The 22,899-nt window shown below is 43.3% G+C and overlaps 2 protein-coding genes across 2 annotated transcripts in view; one reads left to right on the forward strand and one right to left on the reverse strand.

The window, feature by feature from the left end:
- Nucleotides 1-22,899, reverse strand: part of slc6a8 (solute carrier family 6 member 8) — a 111,453-nt gene that overhangs the window by 31,614 nt on the left and 56,940 nt on the right. The gene's annotated exons all lie outside the window — the stretch shown is intronic.
- On the forward strand, nucleotides 27-21,768 carry bcap31 (B cell receptor associated protein 31). The gene is made up of 8 exons (XM_083920300.1): nucleotides 27-128; nucleotides 3,207-3,306; nucleotides 5,312-5,412; nucleotides 6,341-6,485; nucleotides 10,581-10,716; nucleotides 17,689-17,818; nucleotides 19,250-19,350; nucleotides 20,793-21,768. Exons 2-8 carry the CDS (start codon nucleotides 3,215-3,217, stop codon nucleotides 20,817-20,819), a joined length of 732 nt encoding a protein of 243 aa, XP_083776426.1. The 5' UTR covers nucleotides 27-128; nucleotides 3,207-3,214; the 3' UTR covers nucleotides 20,820-21,768.

Consider the following 22,899-nt stretch of genomic DNA (forward strand, 5'->3'; position numbering starts at 1 on the left):
ATCGGGATGAGCTGGCATTATTATCAGCCCGGAAGCCGGAAGTGTTTACAACAGGAAGCTAAGCTAACAGGCTAACTACCCAGACAGAGCGGAGAGTTTCAGCAGCGACAGGAGTTTGAGTTTCTCAGGTGAGTCTAGTTTAAGCTAACATGCTAACATGCTAACTGAGAGAATGCAGTGGATTTAGCGAATTTAGCTTAAAGTGTAGCGGACACACACACACACACACACACACACACACACACACACACACACACACACACACACACACACACACACACACACACACACACACACACACACACACACACACAGAAAAGACTTCGACATTAATGTGAAATAGGAATATTTGAATCACAACAAACCAGCAAGTAGACGGGCCCGGAAGCTAATTCTGTCACCAACACACGGAGAAGTTAGCATGCTAAGCTAGTTTACGTCACGTCAAACTCCAGCAAATAGACGTTTGGTTGCTGCTAACTTAAACGTGACTCTAACTTGTTCCATTTAAATGTTTAATTTATAACAAAAAGTAAAGAATCTAAAGTTATTACACAACATTTATGCTACTAATGCATATAAATCCGTATTTACGTGTCAGCTGTTCCTTTAGTAAATAAGATCAAGTGTCCATTTTGTATCAAGATTATGAAAATATTATTTTTTAGGTATCATTAAATTGTTATTTTTGTCTCCTTCTCTCACAATAATACATTTAATATAATTATTATATTCATGTTACTCCGTAAATGTCACACAGAAAGTTAAAATGTCCAAGACAAACCCTTTATTCCCATTATTATTTATTTAAATATGAATTTGGAGTCTCTGTCATGTTGAATTCAACAAATAAAAGGTTTATCAGGTATTTCAAGATTGAAGAAGCTTTATTTATCCCGAGGGAAATGATCGTCCAACAGTTTAATACAAAGATGAAAGGATCAGAGTGACAATAAGCTAACATCAAAATAAAGCTAACGTCAAATAAATCAAACAACAACAATTAAATGTGACAGAGTGCAACAGACATTGTGATTACGCGCAGGTTTTTACAATATACAACAATACGCAGCGTGCAGTTTAGCAGCATGTTAAATAAAATAAGTACAAACTCAATAAGTGAGAAGGAGCGATGATTTAATTTAATTCAAACTGCATTCAGGGAACTTGTGTTTGGAGTCACTTTGTTTTTTTGTTCCTTTATCAACTGTTCAAACTGTTTAAAGATAAAAAGATGCTGACTCATTAAACTCTCTGACCCTTTAAGATGTTCTTTTGGGGTTCAAAGGCGAAAAGAAGCTTAAAACTTTCCTGGTCCTACCCCCCCGCTTATTTTTAAAAACTATTTATAATCATTAATCATAAACAAAGTAAAAATTCAGTTTGACTCGGTCGCTGTCTCATATTTGGCTCGTGAGTCAAAACAAATCATAGCAAAACAACATAAATTCAGTTCTCCAGCTCAAAAGAGTCCAAGGTTTTGTCTTTGACGGGACAAGTCGTTAATTCCAAGATCCAGGGATCTCATCAGGTCCTCGAGGGCCAGTCGAGTTCTCGTTATTCCAAATCTGTTTTTTAGAAGTGAAGGCATCTTCCTGCAGGAATAACGATGCACAGCAACACACCTTGTCAACCGCCACAGTTACTTGTGTGCGCATGTGAATATTCGCCCTCCCACTCCCCCGTGCCCCATGCTTTAGGGCCCTTGTCCCCCCCTCCAGGCCCGTTTGTACTCGCACTACCTGGGCCTCGGAGAATGCTTCTTGCTGCCTATACGTCATCACGCCGTAACACGTCACACGCATTGATGACGTCATGGCGATGCGTGGCTTTGTTTCCAGATCTTTCCGTAGACCTCAGAGTTTTTGTGCGTCTTGTCGACTGTTTTTGAATCTTTTCATCGACCAAATCTGCAGTAAACACTCCACCTCCGCATCACACCAACGTGAACCTTTCACCGCCATTGTTTGAAATGTCCACGCATGGTCCCTCCTTCTTTTTTCTATGTCCCAACAGGCGCACAGGAAATTACCTCAGAACCGCCGTAGGCCTCGTGCTCGTACACGTGCGCACGCTCGTGCTCGTACACGTGCAAACGTGCTTTACAAAAGCCCACCTCTCCCAAACGGGCCGTGGCCGGCAAGCGTGCCGCTCCTAGACGTGGTACGGTTGTACTCACACTGGTCAAAGGAACCAGACTTTAGCTGTGAAACGTGCTGGGGCACGGTACGGAGGCACAGTGGGAGTGCTCTCTTGTGCATTTAGTTTTTTATTTGTGCACCAAAAGTTTCCACCTCAGCAAAATTTTCAGTGTTACCAGGATCAAACATTAGGGTGGACGTTCACCGTGTGTGTGTTTGTGTGTTTGTTTGTGTGTGTGTGTGTGTGATTATCTCAGTGTTTGTTTTCAAACCGTTCAGACGAGTTTCTCCAGACTGACGCAGCTTTCATGTTGATCATGAGCTAAAGCTGCCGACATTTTGTGTTTTTTAAACTCAAAAAATAAAAGTATTCAGTCCAGAAGTTTTCACACTGTTGACGTTCGTGATTCCACTAAATAAGTGAACAGGATCATCACACTCTGACCACATGAACGTCTTTATTTCTGACTGTCGTCTTTATCCAGTTTGAAAGTTAAAGTTTCTTCTTGTCAGACAAGTTTATTCTACGTAAGGACGTCTTCTTCCCTTTCCTTAGTGGACAGTTTGAACTCCAGTCTTCCTCAGAGCAGCTGTTTTCTCCTGGGTATGATGTGTTTTATGAAAACAGCTGACCAGGGAACTTCAAAATAAAGTCCCTGACTCCCCGGTTGTGTCCGTTCCTCGCCCTGGTGTAACAAACGGATACAAAGATGGATGAAGGACGCCGTAGAAAGGAGGCGTGAGGGCAACACCATGAACAGGGACGAGGGGGCACCGTTCTCTGGCAGCGGCACCAGGCTGAGGAACGGACACCGGGTCGGTGACTTTATTTTGAAGTTTCCGGGCCCTGTTTTCCTAAAACACGTCATACCTGAGAGAAAACAGCAGCTCTGAGGAAGGCTGGAGTACAAACTGTAGGCTATAAAAGGGAAGAAGACGTTAGAACTAACTTATCTGACAAGAAGAAACTAAGTGTTGGTTTCAGCTCCAGACGAGCTCCGGTCTGTTCTCAGTGGTCCCGTCTGGTCCGCCGGTCTGAGCCCTGTTGTTGTGTTTCCCCCTCAGGAGTCAGGATGAGTCTGCAGTGGACGGCGGTCGCCACCTTCCTGTACGCCGAGGTCTTCTTCGTTCTGCTGCTCTGCATCCCCTTCATCTCACCCAAGAGGTCAGTGCTCACCTGTCCAGTCTCACCTGTATGTAACATAATGTTGTGGAATACACCCTCACCGGCCACTTTATTAGGTACACCTCTCTAGTACCGGGTTGGACCCTTTTGCCTTCATCAGACACTTGGGTCCATATCGACGTGACAGCATCACGCAGCTGCTGCAGATTTGTCGGCTGGACGTCCGTTACGCCAATCTCCCGTTCCTCCACGTCCCGAAGGTGCTCTGTTGGACTGAGATCTGGGGACTGTGGAGCCGTTGGACAGGTGTACCTAATAAAGTGGCCGCTGAGGGTAGCTCTTATAATACTTGCAATAACAGGGACACTGCAGCATCTTAAAATATAAGTCCAGTGAAAATGGACTTTTTCAGCATGAACACGAATCAATTAAGCCACAGAGACTTTTTTGGTTAATCAACCACGTATCGAGAATGCCCGGAGAGGCGCTAACAGCCCCATAGGGCTAACAGTGATTAGCTCGGAGTGGTGAAGGCATTCAAAGGTTTTTTTTAACCACTAATGCTGCTGAAAATAACAGCAAACCTCTGCAGCAGCATGAGAAGAGTCCATTTTCACTGGACTTATTCTCCACTGATGATAATTAATGATCTTAAGTAGCAGCTCTATCTTGTTTATGTTGTTCTGCACATTTGCGTTCCTGCTTCTCTATTGAAAGACTTCTGATGAAAGATCCCACGTTGCAGGGTTCATATTTGACCTGTCATTAACCTGCAGCGTCTCAGAGTCTCCTGATCCGCTCAGGCTGAGATCAGCATCAGTGAAGTCTCTGTTCTGCGTGCAGAGTTAATCAGAGCTGCTCACTTTCCATCAGGAGGTTTTAATCTGCTCACATTCACACAGAGACGCTCTGTTTCAGTCGCTGAGATGGTTTTTAGACTCCATCAGAGATCAGTCACACACACAGACACAGGGTTGATGCTTTAGTCCATACTTGCCAACATCAGGGTGTGAAAATAAAGAGATTTCTTTCATCTGTGGATCGAACCGAGGTGACATTTGTCATTTCTTGCCCTGTATTTTAAACCTGATGAAGGAAACCTGCTCTTAAAATGTTGTTTCTTTGATATTCAATAAATAATTTTTAAGGACAATGAAAGAAAAAAGCAGTTTTAATTGATGAAATGAGACAAGAAGGCTCAATAATAAGGCAGTTACAGTGCAATGCATTTAGGGCACGCTCCCACTGTGCCGCCGTCCCGTGCCCCAGCACGTTTCACGGCTAAAGTCTGGTTCCTTTGACCAGTGTGAGTGCAACCGTACCACGTCTAGGAGCGGCACGCTTGCCGTCCACGGCCCGTTTGGGAGAGGTGGGCTTTAGTAAAGCACGTTTGCACGTGTACGAGCACGAGCGTGCGCACGTGTACGAGCACGCTGCCCTTTCATCCCTTCATCCAACGATCTAACCTCAAAGAACATTAGTAGTGTGAGTACAAACGGGCCTGGAGGGGGGGCAAGGACCCTAAAGCACGGGGCACGGGACGGAGGCACAGTGGGAGGGCGCCCTGAGTCTGCAGGATGAAGTGGCCTAACCCTCTGATGAGAAACGACTCCATCGTCACCACATCGGCTGCTTTAACCAGGAGAACGTCTCGCTCCAACGTGTGTTGAACTTCAAAGCCTTTTTTTCAGGTGTTTCAGGAGTCACTTCATCCATCTCGGTCTCTGTCCTGTGTAATCCGACGCTGAACTGAGAGGCAGGAAACTTCTTCCTCTTCTAACTTTATTTTGTTCTTTATTATTCACGAAATGAATCAACATGATTGATAATAACTTCCTCTTTTTGTGTCAGTCTGGATGTGAAAGGGTCTGAAATAGTTTACGACGGTCTGGAAGTTTAAAACGTAACAGATTCTTCTCCTCGGGTGTTTTCTGGTTGTTGCTCTGCTGCACCACCAGGTGGAGCCAGAGGTCAAGCAGCCGGGTCGGTTTCCTGCTCTTTAATAAACATAATAAATATAATAAACATGTTTTTTCTCCTGCAGGTGGAACAAGATCTTCAAGTCTCGGATCATCCAGACCATCGCTCTCTATGGAAACACTTCCTTCATGGTGGCCATCGCCATCCTCGTCTTCCTGCTCATCGGTGCGTCACACTCACTCGTTTCTCTTTCTGACTCTTTTCAAACAGAAACACTTTTTATAAATGATCTTATTTTTACTTTAACTTCACCTTCACCGGCCTGCCAGTAGTTAGTTAAAGTTAAAGACAGACTGAAGATATTTTATCTCATGAAACCAAACGAGAGAAATCTAGAAAGAGGGAATAATTAGAGAAATAAGACAAAAGATTGTGACATAAAAACTCTTTGTAGTTCAAGAAAAACTGAATATTTCAGAGTAAAAACATAATAAATATGTGTGGAAAATTCCAATAATTAAGACGACAGATTATGAAAAAAAGTGTTTTTTTCAGGGGAAACGTTTCAATATTTCATGAAAAATGTGGTATGTTTTGAAAAAAAGTAGTAATATTTTCAGAAATACGCCCAAAGAATGTGACGAAACAACAAAAACTAATATATATCAAGAAAACTGAATATTTCAGTGTAAAAATCCTGATGTGTTGAGGAAAATATTGTGGAAAGTTCCAATGAATCATAATTTTTTCAGGGAAAAAAGTTGGAACATTATGACAAAAGTCCTTTTATTTATTATTATTATGACTAAGTGGTCATATTTAGACAAATAGTGTGAGTGGTCTCTTGTGATGATGTCTGTCGGAAAGGCCTTTCTGACCACACACACCCCACACACACCCCACACACACACACACACACACACACACACACACACACACACACACACACACACACACACACACACACACACACACACACACACACATAACACCACCCTACACCACACACACTACGCCACACAACTGATTTGCTCTAAACAATAAAGAAGTGATTTCAGTTTAAGTCTGAAGGGTTTTCTGTGACGTAAAAGTCGTTGTTGACGTCAAACACGAGTAGATGTGACAGACTGATGTTCTTCGTGTGTGTGTGCAGATGCGTTCCGCGAGGTGAGGAAGTACAGCGTGACGGAGAAGGTGGACCTGACCAACAACCCGACGGCCATCGAACACATCCACATGAAGCTGTTCAGAGCTCAGAGGAACGAGTACATCGCCGGCTTCGCCCTGCTGCTCTGCCTGTGAGACACACACACACACACACACACACACACACACACACACACACACACACACACACACACACACACACACACACACACACACACACACACACACACTGATCTAAACGCAGAGGAACTTTACAGCAGGATGGAAAGAATGAGCAGCTGTGTGTTTCCATTGACAAGCACCGATCCTGTCAGTCCGTCTTGTCTCTGATTGGCTGACCCCCTCAGACGAGGTCACACACGAGGGATCCGATTGGTCGCAGCTTGTTGTCGGGCGGAAGTCGTTCTGCCACTAGCCACCAGTTTTCTATCATCTATTGACTTTTATTGATTAAATGATTACATTACACCCCCCCCAAGTCACCATATGTCATTTAAGTTCCTTTTATTTTGAAAAACTGTCGTAATGTTTTAATTTAACGCAGCACAAAAGAAAATCTACAGGTTTTAAAACTACAGCACGATAAAAAGACACGGGTTCAAATAAGAAAATAACTTTATAGTCAGTCTGCAGAGCCTGAACTCTACCAGCAAACTCCTCTCTCAAGTGTAACTACGTAAAGTTTCTCTTCTCTTTTAAATATAAATATATCTGTGAAACTGAAAATCGACCTCCTGCTCCCGTTCACACACGTCCCCGAAAATAGAATAAACCAGGAAGCAACAGTTTAAACCAAGGGAGGACTTCACCATGGCAACTAAGGTCGCACTCCCACTGTTCCTCCGTACCGTGCCCCAGCACGTGTCACGGCTAAAGTCTGGTTCCTTTGACCAGTGTGAGTGCAACCGTACCACGTCTAGGAGCAGCACGCTTGCCGTCCACCGCCCGTTTGGGAGAGGTGGGCTTTAGTAAAGCACGTTTGCACGTGTACGAGCACGAGCGTGCGCACGTGTACGAGCACGAGGCCTACGGCGGTTCTGAGGTCATTTCCTGTGCGCCTGTTGGGACGTTGAAAAAAGAAGGAGGGACCATGCGCGGACATTTAAAACAATGGCGGTGAAAGGTTCACGTTGGTGTGATGCGGAGGTGGAGTGTTTACTGCAGATTTGGTCGATGAAAAGATTCAAAAACAGTCGACAAGACGCACAAAAACTCCGAGGTCTACGGAAAGATCTGGAAACAAAGCCACGCATCGCCATGACGTCATCAATGCGTGTGACGTGTTACGGCGTGATGACGTATAGGCAGCAAGAAGCATTCTCCGAGGCCCAGGTAGTGTGAGTACAAACGGGCCTGGAGGGGGGGACAAGGACCCTAAAGCACGGGGCACGGGACGGAGGCACAGTGGGAGGGCGCCCTAACATCAGTACCAAGAAGAGCCGTTTCTGTCCCCATTCTGTCCAAAAGTCGGCCATTTTCCCCACGTTTGTGATTGTGACAAAGGTGAAGGTGGAAATAAAGGCGTGTTCAGAGCAGCTGTACGTTGGTGGAGCTCCACCTACTGCACCGGAGAAAGAGTTACTCCCTCATTTAAACATTGAACCCCCTTAACCGGGGTAAGGACATGTTGGGGTTACTGATGTCTGTCTGTGTGAACGGGGCGTAACGAGAGAGAGAGACAGACCCCCCTGTGATCAGGTCACTGTGGGACGTGTCGTCTCAGTGCCGCCTGCAGGTGGCAGCGCTGTCCAGTCTCCGTCCTGCAGCTGCTTCATCACATGCTGCGCCGCTGCCCTGAGTCACAGAGCAGCTGCTGTCGCCCAGAGTCCAGGAGGAAGCGCTCCAGCGTTTAGACCGAGCCCTTCTGCAGACGGTCCGCTGTGACTCACAGGAAAAACATGGTGGTTTCCCAGGTTTGTGGAAAGGCTGAAGGGGTCATCAGCTGATCACGTTATTTCAGTCCTGTGGAGAAACTGACCGGCGGCCATATTTGGACCTCTGTATGTCCCAAATGAGTATTTACACTTCCAGCTGACCGGTCTGTGCCGTTCACACTGATGCGTCCTCCTCCTCTGTGCCTCAGAGCGCAGTGAGATTATTATTATAAAGTGATATAAAGTGACATTTGCTCAGGACACAGTGTCTCCACTGGTCCTCACCTGAGCGGGGGGATGAATTATAGAGTTTGATGGCCACCGGAAGAAAAGACTTCCTCCGACGTTCACTGTTACAAATCATAACAAAAGTTACCTCAGGACACTTTACAGACTCGGTATGGACCAATATTTGATGCGTTAGTATATACGTGTATATATTTTGCTGTTATAGTCCGATCTTGAAGCAGTCATGTGACGGCGCTGCAGCAGCTTTGGTCGGACATTTGTTAAATTAAATGTTTTTGACCTGAAGGGGAAACGTTCATTTAACTAGAGAAGAACCAAATGAACCTGAACACAAAACAAAAAGGATTGTGTTACATTGTACAGGCGTTCCTAATAAAGTGGCCTCTGCGTGAATATTAACATTATAGGTTTTTGCGGTCTGAAATTAAATCATGCACAGGAACAGGGTTATATCAGGTTATATTTATCTTAAAGTACAAGTTACAAGTCTTGTTTTCGAGGGCGCACTCCCACTGTTCCTCCGTACCGTGCCCCAGCACGTTTTACGGCTAAAGTCTAGTTCCTTTGACCAGTGTGAGTGCAACCGTACCACGTCTAGGAGCGGCACGCTTGCCGTCCACGGCCCGTTTGGGAGAGGTGGGCTTTTGTAAAGAACGTGCGCACGTGTACGAGCACGAGGCCTAGGTAGGGGGAGACAAGGACCCTAAAGCACGGGCCACAGGACGGACGGACAGTGGGAGGGGGCCCTTAATTACTCAAAATGTAAGGAGAGTAAAAATGGCGACCGTGTTTCAGTTCCTGCGACTGAACGCTGATGCCGATACTTTTAAAAACTAGAGTTGAGCGCTGCTGAGAGCGCGTGTCCGTTCATAATTCATAATTCCACCGCAGCGTTCTGATGCAGAATAATCTGACCTGATATAATCTCAAGCTTCCACCTCGCAGTCGTTGACTTTAGTCGTTTGTTTACTAATAAAACATAAATATTCTGCTAATATTCCTGTTTTCATGCAGTTTATGAAACAGGAACATTTCAGAGTTGTTCTTAAATTAGTTTTTATGTTCGCACAGAAAAACCTGTTTACGTCCGAGTCTTTTGCCCCTGTTTTGCAATCGACACACACACACACACACACACACACACACACACACACACACACACACACACACACACACACACACACACACACACACACACACACACACACACACACACACACACACACACACACACACACACACACACACACACACACACACACACACACACACACCTCTCTGCCTGCAGACGCACAGGAATGGCGACAGTTATCTGGTGTAGTTGACCCCGCCCACCTCCCACTGTGAGTCACGATGACATCACAGCTGTCGACGCCAAGTACAGCACATACACACTTCAGCTGGGAAATGTCAGGGGTAACTCCACATGTGTCTGTGCATGCTGAAGGGCTATATTAGGGTGACCATATAACACACGCACACGCACACACACACACACACACACACACACACACACACACACACACACACACACACACACACACACACACACAGACGGTCAAACAGCTGATGCAGCAGCTTGTGTCGGGGTTCAGGTGTGTTGTTGTCAGCTGATTCTTCTCTCTGCACATGATGATGACGATATAATTATAATATAATCATCAGCGGGTGCTCCTGGTGCAGCAGGTCGTCCAGTAACCACGGCGCTGGTCGGTGGTTCAAACCCTGAAATGGTCCCTGGATAACATGTGATAACACGTCCAACAGGTCGACACTTTTATGAGTTTTTGTGTGCGGGGAAGAGACGCAAAGATGTTTTTTGATAGCTTCACGTCCAGCAACAAAAACTTACTTTACAAAGACCAACAACTGAAAAAAACACACTTTAAATTCTCTTTTACTGTAGAAACTTCTCTTAAATTCACGAGACCTCGTAAAATATAAAAATTAGTCCAAATAGTTTGGAGCTGGTCTGCAGCAGATCTGACCCTCTGAGCTTTTATTGTAGTCGAAGCCTCGCCGCTCGTCCCTGGATTGAGTTTAAATCTGTAAATAATGTTCTGCGTGTGTGTGTGTGTGTGTGTGTGTGTGTTTGTGCTGCAGGTTGCTGCGTCGTCTGGCCACGCTGCTCTCCCAGCAGGCCTCACTCATGGCCTCCAACGAAGCCTTCAAGAAGCAGGCGGAGGGCGCCAGCACAGCCGCCAAGAAGTACATGGAGGACAACGAGCTGCTGCAAGAGGTGAGACGCACGCACGCACGCACGCACACACACACGCACACACACGCACACACACACGATGCAGAATAATGAAAACAGAGAAATCAAGTTTAAAAACAGGAGCATTTAGACGTAAAGTAAGACGCATTATGGATTTAAATTGCCTCAATGATGAGTGTGTGGTGCGTCTCGGGTGGTTTTGCAGAGTGTTGCAGGTTCACAGTAGGAAAAGAAAGATTTTCCCGAGGCCCAGGTAGTGTGAGTACAAGCGGGCCTGGAGGGGGGGACAAGGACCCTAAAGCACGGGGCACGGGACGGAGGCACAGTGGGAGGGCGCCCTTAATGACTCAAAGTGTAAGGAGAGTAAAATGAAATCGCTGATGCCGATACTTTTAGTAGAGTTAGAGTTGATGCTGAAAGCACGTGTCGGTTCATAATTCATAATTCCACCGCAGCGTGACGTCGGGTTCGTTCTGACGCAGAATAATCTGACCTCATATAATCTCACATTTTCCACCTCACAGCCTGTTGACTTTAGTCGTTTGTTTACTAAAAAAAAGGCTCATAAACACAAATATTCTGCTAATATTCCTGTTTTCATGCAGTTTATGAAACAGGAATATTTCAGAGAGTTGGACTTAGTTGTGTAATAGTGTGCGGTACGTCTCAGGGGTGGTTTTGCAGAGTGTTGCAGGTGAAAAGAAAGATTTTCCCAGTTTGGTGTAAACAGAGAGGACCTGCGGTGTGACCGTGGAGCGTGTTTGATGGAGACTTGCACTGAGAAGAAGATAAGAACTGATTTAAGACGGTAAAAGACCAGTGAGAGCTTTAAAAACACATACAATCCAGTGTCTTATCGCGCCAATAATACGTGTAAAGTGATGATAAAGACGACAATTTATTGTATTTCTCATAAATACAAATTAAATCTTACGTGTTCAGAGAGAATCATTAAATCCGTTTCTTCATAAATGATATTTTTATTACACACAAACACGTAAACAATGAAAACATCAACATCAAAGACGACAAACGATGAAACAGTTCCATATAAAAACACCTTTAATGGCAGATGAATCAATGCGACTGTTAAATGTTCATGAATGTCACTTTGGATCCGGTCAAATCTCTCGAATAAGAGATCAAAGCATTCGTCAAACGTCTTTTATTAATGATTAGTTTTGTTTTTACTGTTGAGATGAAACAAAAACACAGAAACATTCGTGTCAAAGTGTCAGTTCACCAGAGGGGGGCAGCGCTGATCTGCAGCCACACACACAGTCTTTGTCTCATTCACACTGTACACACACACACACACACACACAGAGACACACACACACACACACACACACACACACACACACACACACACACACACTCGGTGGTAATCTGACCTGGGTTCTTCTGAGGTCAAGAGATCGAAAAAGTCCTCGGCTGCTAAAAGGAGAAATTGCTTCATGTGCATGTGACGATCATTCACACACTCATGTTTACACGTAGTCGTTTCTGTAAATCCTTTCTAGTTTTTATAGTAAGGAGGCGGAGCGGGTCGCCCTCCGCTCAGAAGACCGGGGGTTCGATCACCAAAACTGTGCGAATGTGGTTTTAAACGTCGAGTGTTTGAGTCCAAATCAACAAAGAGCGAAGGAAGTGATTAAAGTTTAAAAGTTCAACCAGAGTTTAACAGGAAAAACCGTCTGATCTGACGTCCCATCCCTTACACACACACACACACACACACACACACACACACACACACACACACACACACCCTCTGTGACACAACGACAAACACTCAGAAATGAAGAAAGTTTGTTATGATTCATAAACTTGAGAAACAGTTGAAGACATTTTGACTCTGACAATCTCTGATCTGTGCACATCCTGAATATTAATATTATGTATGAGAGATTAAGGGCGCCCTCCCACTGTGCCTCCGCCCCGTGCCCCGTGCTTTAGGGTCCTTGTCCCCCCCTCCAGGCTCGTTTGTACTCACACTACCTGGGCCTCGGAGAATGCTTCTTGCTGCCTATACGTCATCACGCCGTAACACGTCACACGCATTGATGGCGTCATGGCGATGCGTGGCTTTGTTTCCAGATCTTTCCGTAGACCTCGGAGTTTTTGTGCGTCTTGTCGACTGTTTTTGAATCTTATCATCGACCAAATCTGCAGTAAACACTCCACCTCCGCATCACACCAACGTGAACCTTTCACCGCCATTGTTTGAAATGTCCGCGCATGGTCCCTCCTTCTTTTTTCTACGTCCCAACAGGCGCACAGGAAATGACCTCAGAACCGCTGTAGGCCTCGTGCTCTTACACGTGTGCACGCTCGTGCTCGTACATGTGCAAACGTGCTTTACTAAAGCCCACCTCTCCCAAACGGGCCGTGGATGGCAAGCGTGCCGCTCCTAGACGTGGTACGGTTGCACTCACACTGGTCAAAGGAACCAGACTTTAGCCGTGACACGTGCTGGGGCACGGGACAGAGGCACAGTGAGTGCGATCTTAAAAACAAGAGCCTCAAACTTGTGCTTTAAGATAAATATAACCTGATATAATCCTGTTCCTGTGCATGATTTAATTCCGGACCGCACAAAACCTCTAATGTTAATATTCACGCAGAGGCCACTTCATTAGGAACGCCTGTACAATGTAAAACAATCCAAAACAACAGCTGTGACATGAATTCTGCTCTTACGAAGCTCATCATTGTACAGTTTTTGTCAAGTGAAGTGTCGTCCACACGAGAACATAACTATAACTTTAATAACGACTAAACAACACGATTAAACGATAAAATGTTCTGCCAACAGTCGCAAACAGCGCTGCACGCTCCGGCGGCTTCTGAGCAAACTAGCTCAAATTAAATTAGCATATTAGCTTCCATAAAAGATGCACATTCAATATTTATAAAGCGCTTGATTCAGTTTTTATTCCTCTTTTATTGTTAATGAAAATAACCCCCAGACGTTACAGAACTCTGGATCTCCAGCGTGCAAATGCACCTTCAGCACAAAACCCGTTTAAATAAAAGTCGTACTCGCACTTCCTGTTCTTCTTCGTGTTCAGTGCATTAACTACAGATAAATACAAATAACTTTATTTGTCCCCGAGGGGAAATTAGGCCGTCGTAGCAGCGGTACAAAACAAATACAAAATGGGGCGGCTGTGGCTTGGTGGCAGAGTGGGTCGTCCTCTGTTCGAGAGATTGGTGGTTCGATCCACATCTCCCCCCGGTTCACATGTCGAAGTGTCCTTGGGCAAGACACTGAACCCCGAATTGCTCCCCCTTGCTGCGCATGGGTGTGTAAGGGCGTACTCACACTGTCCTTCCGTACCGCGACATGGGCTTTAGGGTACTTGTCCCCCCGCGCCCCAGTCCCGTTTGTACTCACACTGCCAGGGCCGGCCAATGCTTCTTGCTGTCCATACGACATCATGCCGTAACACGTCACACGCATTGATCGCGTGTGTGTGGCTTTGTTTCCAGATCTTTCCGTAGACCTCAGAGTTTTTGTGCGTCTTGTCGACTGTTTTTGAATCTTTTCATCGACCAAATCTGCAGTAAACACTCCACCTCCGCATCACACCAACGTGAACCTTTCACCGCCATTGTTCTTGTTGTTAAATGTCCGCGCATGGTCCGTCCTTCTATTTACATGTCCGAACAGGCGCACATAATCGTGATTGTTTCGTCGTTATTAAAGCTAACGTTCTTGCCGTTGACGCTAACATCGTGATTGTTTCGTCATTATTAAAGTTAACGTTCTTGGTGCGGACGATTAATCGTGATTGTTTAGTCGTTATTAAAGTTAACGTTCTTGGTGCGGACGATTAATCGTGATTGTTTAGTCGTTATTAAAGTTAACGTTCTTGCCTTTGACGCTAACATCGTGATTGTTTAGTCGTTATTAAAGCTAACGTTCTTGGCGTGGACGCTAACATGTGCAGGAGGTGACGAGCTGTCAGATTTACGACGGCTGTCACCAGATCGTCGACGCCAGTTTCTGGGTCCAGAACTCGTCCCGTGGGTATTTCTCATATCCAGAGGTGTCGATGGAGCTCAGGGATCCGTTGGGGGGGGCTGGGGGGGCTGGGGGGGGGTCCTGCAGGTCTCGTGGCCTCCCTGAACCAGAGACCTCGTGCTGCTGGATTCAGTTCACAGAGCAGTAAAACCTGGTTTTATGGCCGAGCCTCGTTGGTTAAAGGTCTGCAGCTCAGCACCTGTTTCACTCCGTCAACATGAACCGGCTGCAGCTCGTCTTTTGGTTCACAGCGTTTTCATGTGTGAGCTGTTTGAGAGGAGGACACTCGCTCAAGTGCACAAGTGCAACTGAGAGGACCCTGGACTTTGCTTATTAGTGTTTCTGTTTTATCATATTTGATACGCTGTACAACTTTTAGTCTGAAAATACGACTTTTAGTCTAAAAATACGATTTTTAGTCTGAAAATGCTACAACTACAACTTTTAGGGCACACTCACACTGTCCTTCCGCACCGGGCGAAAACAGGTTTTTCCGCTAAAGTCTGGTTCCTTTGACCAGTGTGAGTGCAACCGTACCACGTCTAGGAGCGGCACGCTTGCCGTCCACGGCCCGTTTGGGAGAGGTGGGCTTTAGTAAAGCACGTTTGCACGTGTACGAGCACGAGCGTGCGCACGTGTACGAGCACGAGGCCTACGGCGGTTCTGAGGTCATTTCCTGTGCGCCTGTTGGGACGTAGAGAAAAGAAGGAGGGACCATGCGCGGACATTTCAAACAATGGCGGTGAAAGGTTCACGTTGGTGTGATGCGGAGGTGGAGTGTTTACTGCAGATTTGGTCGATGAAAAGATTCAAAAACAGTCGACAAGACGCACAAAAACTCCGAGGTCTATGCGCCCTTAGTCTGACAATACTAGAACTTTAGTCTGACGGATCTCACTACAACACAACAGCTTCTCTGTTAGGAGCCACACACTTCCTCTGAGAGCTCATTTCTGTTAAAAGCATTAAGACCCCTGTTAGCATTAGCATAAATTCCATTTAGCAGAGAAGAGCTGAGCTTGGGGTTAGCTTCAGTTAGCTAGCCGCCTCGGCTGCTACCTGCGAGTGAAGCAATGATCAATAATGTGACAAATGTGATCAAGTGATGCGGTACTCTCGTTCCTCCATCGCTTTTGGTGTGAATGCGCAGTGAGACAGCAGCTCATCCAGATGAAGGCCAAAGGGACAAAGGGTCGACCCTCTCAGCCGTCAGAGAGAGGTCGGGCGTTCACAGTCTGGGATTTCAAAAGATTAGAAACTTTACAAGCACACAGATTCATTTAAGTCGTTCAAAAAGGCGCTCGTCCACGTGAAACAAGTGCACGAGAGACAAGTGCACGAGAGGACAGGATTATGAAGACTCTCAATGGGGAATGTGTTCCACACTGCAGCTGGAGTCGCTCCAGTTTTGATATTTTAGTTTTAAAATCCTAAAAGTGAAAATGAACCTCGTTGGCATTAAACCGCAGGAGCAAACGCTCATGCTTTAAAAACTGCATCAAAAACAGCTGAGAGAGAAAGACTGATGTTTGTCTGTAGTGACACAAACAGGTGTGAATACCAAACACTCCTTTTTCTGACACACACACACACACACACACACACACACACACAGAGACAGACACACACACACACACACACACACTCTTCAGGATAACGATAGTGACTAATAACACAAATATTTTGGGGAAAAACACAAATGTAAAGTGGAAAGTTGAAGAGACTGGACGTGTCCGACAGTCACCCGCCTGCCAGCCAATCAGAGAGCAGCGTTTTGACCCGCAGCTGTCGGCGTGATGTCAGGACGGCGAGGTGAGGAGGCGTTTGGTATGAGCACCTGTTGGTCGCTGCAGCTTCATGACTTCTTCTCTTGTTGGTCTGCAGCTGGTTTATTTTTATTATTATTATTTTAAGGATCTGGAAACTTGTTTATTCACAGAAGGAGACGAATTATCGTTGTTTTACTTTAATCATTATTTAATTTAAATGGGGCAAACATTTATAATCTGACCCTGAGAGACGTCCAGGTAACGTGAGAATTAGTTAATATGATTTCTGGTTTTAGTTTGAAGTTTTTAAAGGAAAGAGAAGAGCGAGAAAAAGGAAGAACTCAAAAATACAATAAGAAATGTTTCTCACTTTAACCTGAATTTCTCCTTTTATTTTAATGTATTTATTTAACTTTAAATCAGGAAACACTACGACTTTTAGTGTGAAAATACTACGACTTTTAATCTGAAAATACGACGACTTTTAGTGTGAAAATACTACGACTTTTAGTGTGAAAATACGACTTTTAGTGTGAAAATACTACGACTTTAAGTGTGAAAATACTAAGACTTTTAATGTGAAAATACTCCGACTTTTAATGTGAAAATACTCCGACTTTAAGTGTGAAAATACTACGACTTTTAATGTGAAAATACTACGACTTTTAATGTGAAAATACTCCAACTTTAAGTGTGAAAATACAAAGACTTTTAATGTGAAAATACTACGACTTTTAATGTGAAAATACTACGACTTTTAGTCTGAAAATACTACGACTTTTAGTGTGAAAATACTGTGACTTTTAGTGTGAAAATACTACGACTTTTAATGTGAAAATACTACGACTTTTAATGTGAAAATACTCCAACTTTAAGTGTGAAAATACAAAGACTTTTAATGTGAAAATACGACGACTTTTAGTCTGAAAATACTACGACTTTTACTCTGGAAATACCACTTTTAATCTGAAAATTCTACAACTTTTATTCTGGAAATACCACTTTTAATCTGAAAATTCTACGACTTTTATTCTGGAAATACCACTTTTAGTGTGTAAATCCTTGTGCAGCAGTTTCAGGACACTTTGTCTCATATCAGACTCAAACATCAACAAGCTCCGTTTAAACGCCGAATCGTGGCCCGGGGTCAAATAAATAAACGTATATAAAGAGTTGATTTCCGTCTGTCAACAGAGACTCCGTGACGCCGGCGTGGACGTGCCGGAGGCCGGGGCGAAGAAGGGAGCGGGGCCCCAGGAGGAGAACAAGAACCTGAAGGAGGAGGTGAAGACCCTGAAGGAGGAGCTGGACTCCAGCAAGAAAGGTGACGACAGAGAGACGAACGCTGTTTTACTGAAGTCACAGCGAAGAAACACGAGTGAAGTTCACACTGTTTAATCTGACGGTTTAAACTTTAATCTGACGGTTTCTAACGTGTCCGTTTACAGATTAAAGTATGAAACTGTCAGATTTAAGTATAAAGCGTCAGATTAAAGTATAAAACTGTCAGATTAAAGTATAAAACTGTCAGATTAAAGTGTAAAGCGTCAGATTAGAGTATAAAACTGTCAGATTTAAGTATAAAGCGTCAGATTTAAGTATAAAACTGTCAGATTAGAGTATAAAACTGTCAGATTAAAGCGTAAAGCGTCAGATTAAAGTATAAAGCATCAGATTAAAGTATAAAACTGTCAGATTAAAGTATAAAACTGTCAGATTAGAGTATAAAACTGTCAGATTAGAGTATAACACTGTCAGATTAGAGTATAAAACTGTCAGATTAGAGTATAAAACTGTCAGATTAGAGTATAAAACTGTCAGATTAAAGTACGAAGCGTCAGATTAGAGTATAAAACTGTCAGATTAGAGTATAAAACTGTCAGATTTAAGTATAAAGCGTCAGATTAAAGTGCAAAGCGTCAGATTAAAGTATAAAGCGTCAGATTAAAGCGTTAAGCGTCAGATTAAAGCGTAAAGCGTCAGATTAAAGCGTAAAGCGTCAGATTAAAGCGTAAAGCGTCAGATTAAAGCATAAAGCGTCAGATTAAAGTATAAAACTGTCAGATTTAAGTATAAAGCGTCAGATTTAAGTATAAAGCGTCAGATTTAAGTATAAAACTGTCAGTTTAAAGTATAAAACAGTCAGATTAGAGTATAAAACTGTCAGATTAGAGTATAAAGCTGTCAGATTAGAGTATAAAACTGTCAGATTAGAGTATAAAGCGTCAGATTAGAGTATAAAGCGTCAGATTAAAGCGTCAGATTAAAGTATAAAACTGTCAGATTAAAGTATAAAGCGTCAGATTAAAGTACGAAGCGTCAGATTAAAGTACGAAGCGTCAGATTAAAGTACAAAGCGACAGATTAGAGTATAAAACTGTCAGATTAGAGTATAACACTGTCAGATTAGAGTATAAAACTGTCAGATTAGAGTATAAAACTGTCAGATTAAAGTATAAAAGCGTCAGATTAAAGTATAAAGCGTCAGATTAAAGTACGAAGCGTCAGATTAAAGCGCCAGATTAAAGTATAAAGCGTCAGATTAAAGTATAAAGCGTCAGATTAAAGTATAAAGCGTCAGATTAAAGTATAAAGCGCCACATTAAAGTATAAAGCGTCAGATTAAAGTATAAAGCGTCAGATTAAAGTACGAAGCGTCAGATTAGAGTACGAAGCGTCAGATTAGAGTGTAAAGCGTCAGATTAAAGTATAAAGTGGAGTGATGTTGTGACGTCGAAGCGTCTCTTCTGTGCAGCTCTGCAGAAATCTGACAGCGACGTTCGTGCGATGAAGAAACAGGCGGAGAATCTGACGGTGGAGTACGACCGACTGCTGGAGGAGCACAGCAAGCTGCTGGTAACACACACACACACACACACACACACACACACACACACACACACACACACACACACACACACACACACACACACACACACACACACACACACACACACACACACACACACACAATCACACACAATCACTCACTCTGAAAATACTACGACTTTAGTCTGATAACACTACGACTTGATGCTAGCTTACTGGAACAGCTAGCGTAGCAACAGTGGAGCGTGTTCAGACGTCGTTCCCAGAAGGAAACCTCATCTCGTGTGTGGATGAATTTGATTGGTTCAGAGCTCAGAGTCACATGATCACGTCCATGTTTACAAACAGACGGAAAAACGTCTCGATCCGCTCTGATCCAGAATCAATACCTGGTCTCATCCCGACCGTGATCGATGAGCAGCAGCTGCTCCGACGGCTCACACAGGGGACAGAGTGTTACGTCACACATGTATAAATACACACACACACACACACACACACACACACACACACACACACACACACACACACACACACACACACACACACACACACACACACACACACACACACACACACACGTCCAGTTGTGTCCGTGGTGTTGGATCCGGTTCCAGGTCTGAAACTGATCTGGATTCACGCTCTTTATCTCTTTTTACTCTGTTTTCCACTCGGCGTCACTTTCTCTCCGCTAACTCTCAGATTATCACTCGACTCGTTTCCACGTCTCTTCTTTTTTTTCTCTGGATTTAACGAAACGTGGCTCGTGTGCGTCAGATTATCAAAGATTTTCACTAAAACGTTTTTACTGCGAGAAATAAAACTTAAAGATATCTGCAACTGATTAAAACTGAGTTTAAAAAGTCTTTAAATCCGTCCTGAGTCGGCGTTTTAATGTTAAAGGTATTTATTTATTACAGAGATCCACGTCGTCCAGAAAGTTGCAGATTTATGAGATTAAAAGTCGCAAATCTACGAGAAAAAAGTTGCAGATTTATGGGATTAAAAGTCGCAAATCTACGAAAAAAGTTTCAAATTTATGAGATTAAAAGTCGCAAATCTACGAGAAAAAAGTTGCAGATTTATGAGATTAAAAGTCGCAAATCTATGAAAAAAGTTGCAGATTTATGGGATTAAAAGTCGCAAATCTACGAGAAAAAAGTTGCAGATTTATGGGATGAAAAGTCGCAAATCTACGAGAAAAAATTGCAGATTTATGGGATTAAAAGTCGCAAATTTATGAGAGTAAAGTTGCAGATTTATGAGATTAAAAATCTCAAATCTACGAGAAAAAAGTTGCAGATTTATGAGATTAAAAGTCGCAAATCTACGAGAAGAAAGTGGTAGACACCTGATACCCGATACCGTACAGAGATTACGGTGCATCCCTAGCGTTAACATCCTTTCGACGCCGTTTATCTTCCGTCTCCCTCTGCGTGTGTTTTTACCGCCCTGCTCTTTGTCTGCAGGCGACCAGCGACAAGAAATCCGACTGAGGACACGGACGACGACCTGCAGCTTCTCTCATCGCCTTCATCGTCTTCGTCACCGTCGTCGCACATTCTGCAGCTTCTGCGTCAGCGATTGTGATGTCACTTCCTCCTGTGGATCAGCGAGCGTCTCTGCGCTGCGATTGATTCATTTCATGTCTCACGTGACTGTCGGAGCTTCAGGAAAAAGCTCATCTTTCCTTCTCACTGACGGGGCTTTCGTTTGTTTGTTTGTTTGTTTGTTTGTTTGTTTGTATCGGATCATTCCTGCTGCAGGAAACCACAACGACCAGAACTCCAGGTGTTTTTTTGCCGTTTGCTGCAGAAAACGCATGCGTTCGATTCCAAAAACCTGTTTCTTTGACACTTTTCTGCATCGATAACAAGAATTTAACTGTTTACACATCGTGGACTCACGTCAGATTATTAAAATGCGTCCAAATAAAGTGGATTTCAGGCTCTAAACGACCCAGAAACAAGAATTAAGTCCTGAATGTAAACTCTGATCGTTTCTCTTTGAGCCGAACTCAAGATCATGTGTTAATTCCATCTTTACACAAAGACTTTGATCCGTCTTTGCTCCATAAACCTTTTCTTTTGGTTCCCACGGTGACGTTTCACACGGTTTCTCTTATTTTTATGTTTTCGCTTCACTTCCACGTTCACAAAAACTTTTTGGCACAGTTTGTTTTTTCCGAACTTTGTTCAGAGAAACAAACTTTCTCTCAAACATCTCCACGACTTTATTTCACTGTTGTTTGACCGTTAAGTGTGACGCCGTGAGCTGATGCTGGACTCTTGTTTTGGTTTTTCTGTGTGACGATGTTTTTACGGTGAAACGCAAACGTTCAGACCGAACCCCGAGCTCATGTTTCTGTGATTAAACACGTCAAACGTTGTTTTCTCGTTTGTTTGTTTGTGAAGAAACTGAAATAAACCAAAGGAGCTCAAAGCGTCTGCGAGTCTTTGTTTCTGTGATCTATGGAAGTCAAAGAGTGACTTCAGTGTCTTTCCAAAGTAACGCGACACAATATGAGTTTAAAAGTCGCAAATCTACGAGAAAAAAGTTGCAAATTTATGAGATTAGAAGTCGCAAAATCTACAAGAAAACAGTTGCAGATTTATGAGATTAAAAGTCGCAAATCTACGATTAAAAGTCACAGATTTGAGATTAAAAGTCGCAAATCTACGAGAAAAGTTGCAGGTTTATGAGATTAAAAGTCGCAAATCTACGAGAAAAAAGTCAGATTTAAGTTTAAAAGTCGCAAATCTACGAGAAAAAAGTTGCAGATTTATGAGATTAAAAATCGCAAATTTACGAGAAAAAAGTTGAAAATTTGAGATTAAAAGGCGCAAATCTACAAAAAAAGTTGCCGATTTATGAGATTAAAAGTCGCAAATCTACGAAAAAAGTTGCAGATTTTTTAGATTAAATGTCGCAAATCTACGAGAAAAGTTGCAGATTTATGAGATTAAAAGTCGCAAATCTACGAGAAAAAATTGCAGATTTATGAGATTAAATGTCGCAAATCAACGAGAAAAAAGTTTCAAATTTGAGTTTAAAAGTCGCAAATTTAGGGGAAAAAGTTGCAGATTTATGAGATTAAAAGTCGCAAATCTACGAAAAAAAGTTGCTGATTTACGAGATTCAAAGTTGCAAATCTTGGAGAAAAAAGTTGCAGATTTTTGAGATTAAATGTCGCAAATCTACTAGAAAAAGTTGCAGATTTATGAGATTAAAAGTCGCAAATCTACTAGAAAAAGTTGCAGATTTATGAGATTAAAAGTCGCAAATCTACTAGAAAAAGTTGCAGATTTATGGGATTAAAAGTCGCAAATCTACGAAAAAAGTTGCAGATTTTTGAGATCAAAAGTCGCAAATCTACGAGAAAAAAGTTACAGATTTACGAGATTCAAAATCGCAAATCTACGAGAAAAAAGTTGAAAATTTGAGATTAAAAGTCGCAAATCTACAAAAAAAGTTGCAGATTTATGAGATTAAAAGTCGCAAAACTACGTGAAAAATTGCAGATTTATGAGATTAAAAGTCGCAAATCTACAAGAAAAAAGTTGCAAATTTATGATT

Source organism: Echiichthys vipera (genome assembly GCF_963691815.1).
Source record: "Echiichthys vipera genome assembly, chromosome: 9".
NCBI classification, from domain to species: Eukaryota; Metazoa; Chordata; class Actinopteri; order Perciformes; family Trachinidae; genus Echiichthys; species Echiichthys vipera.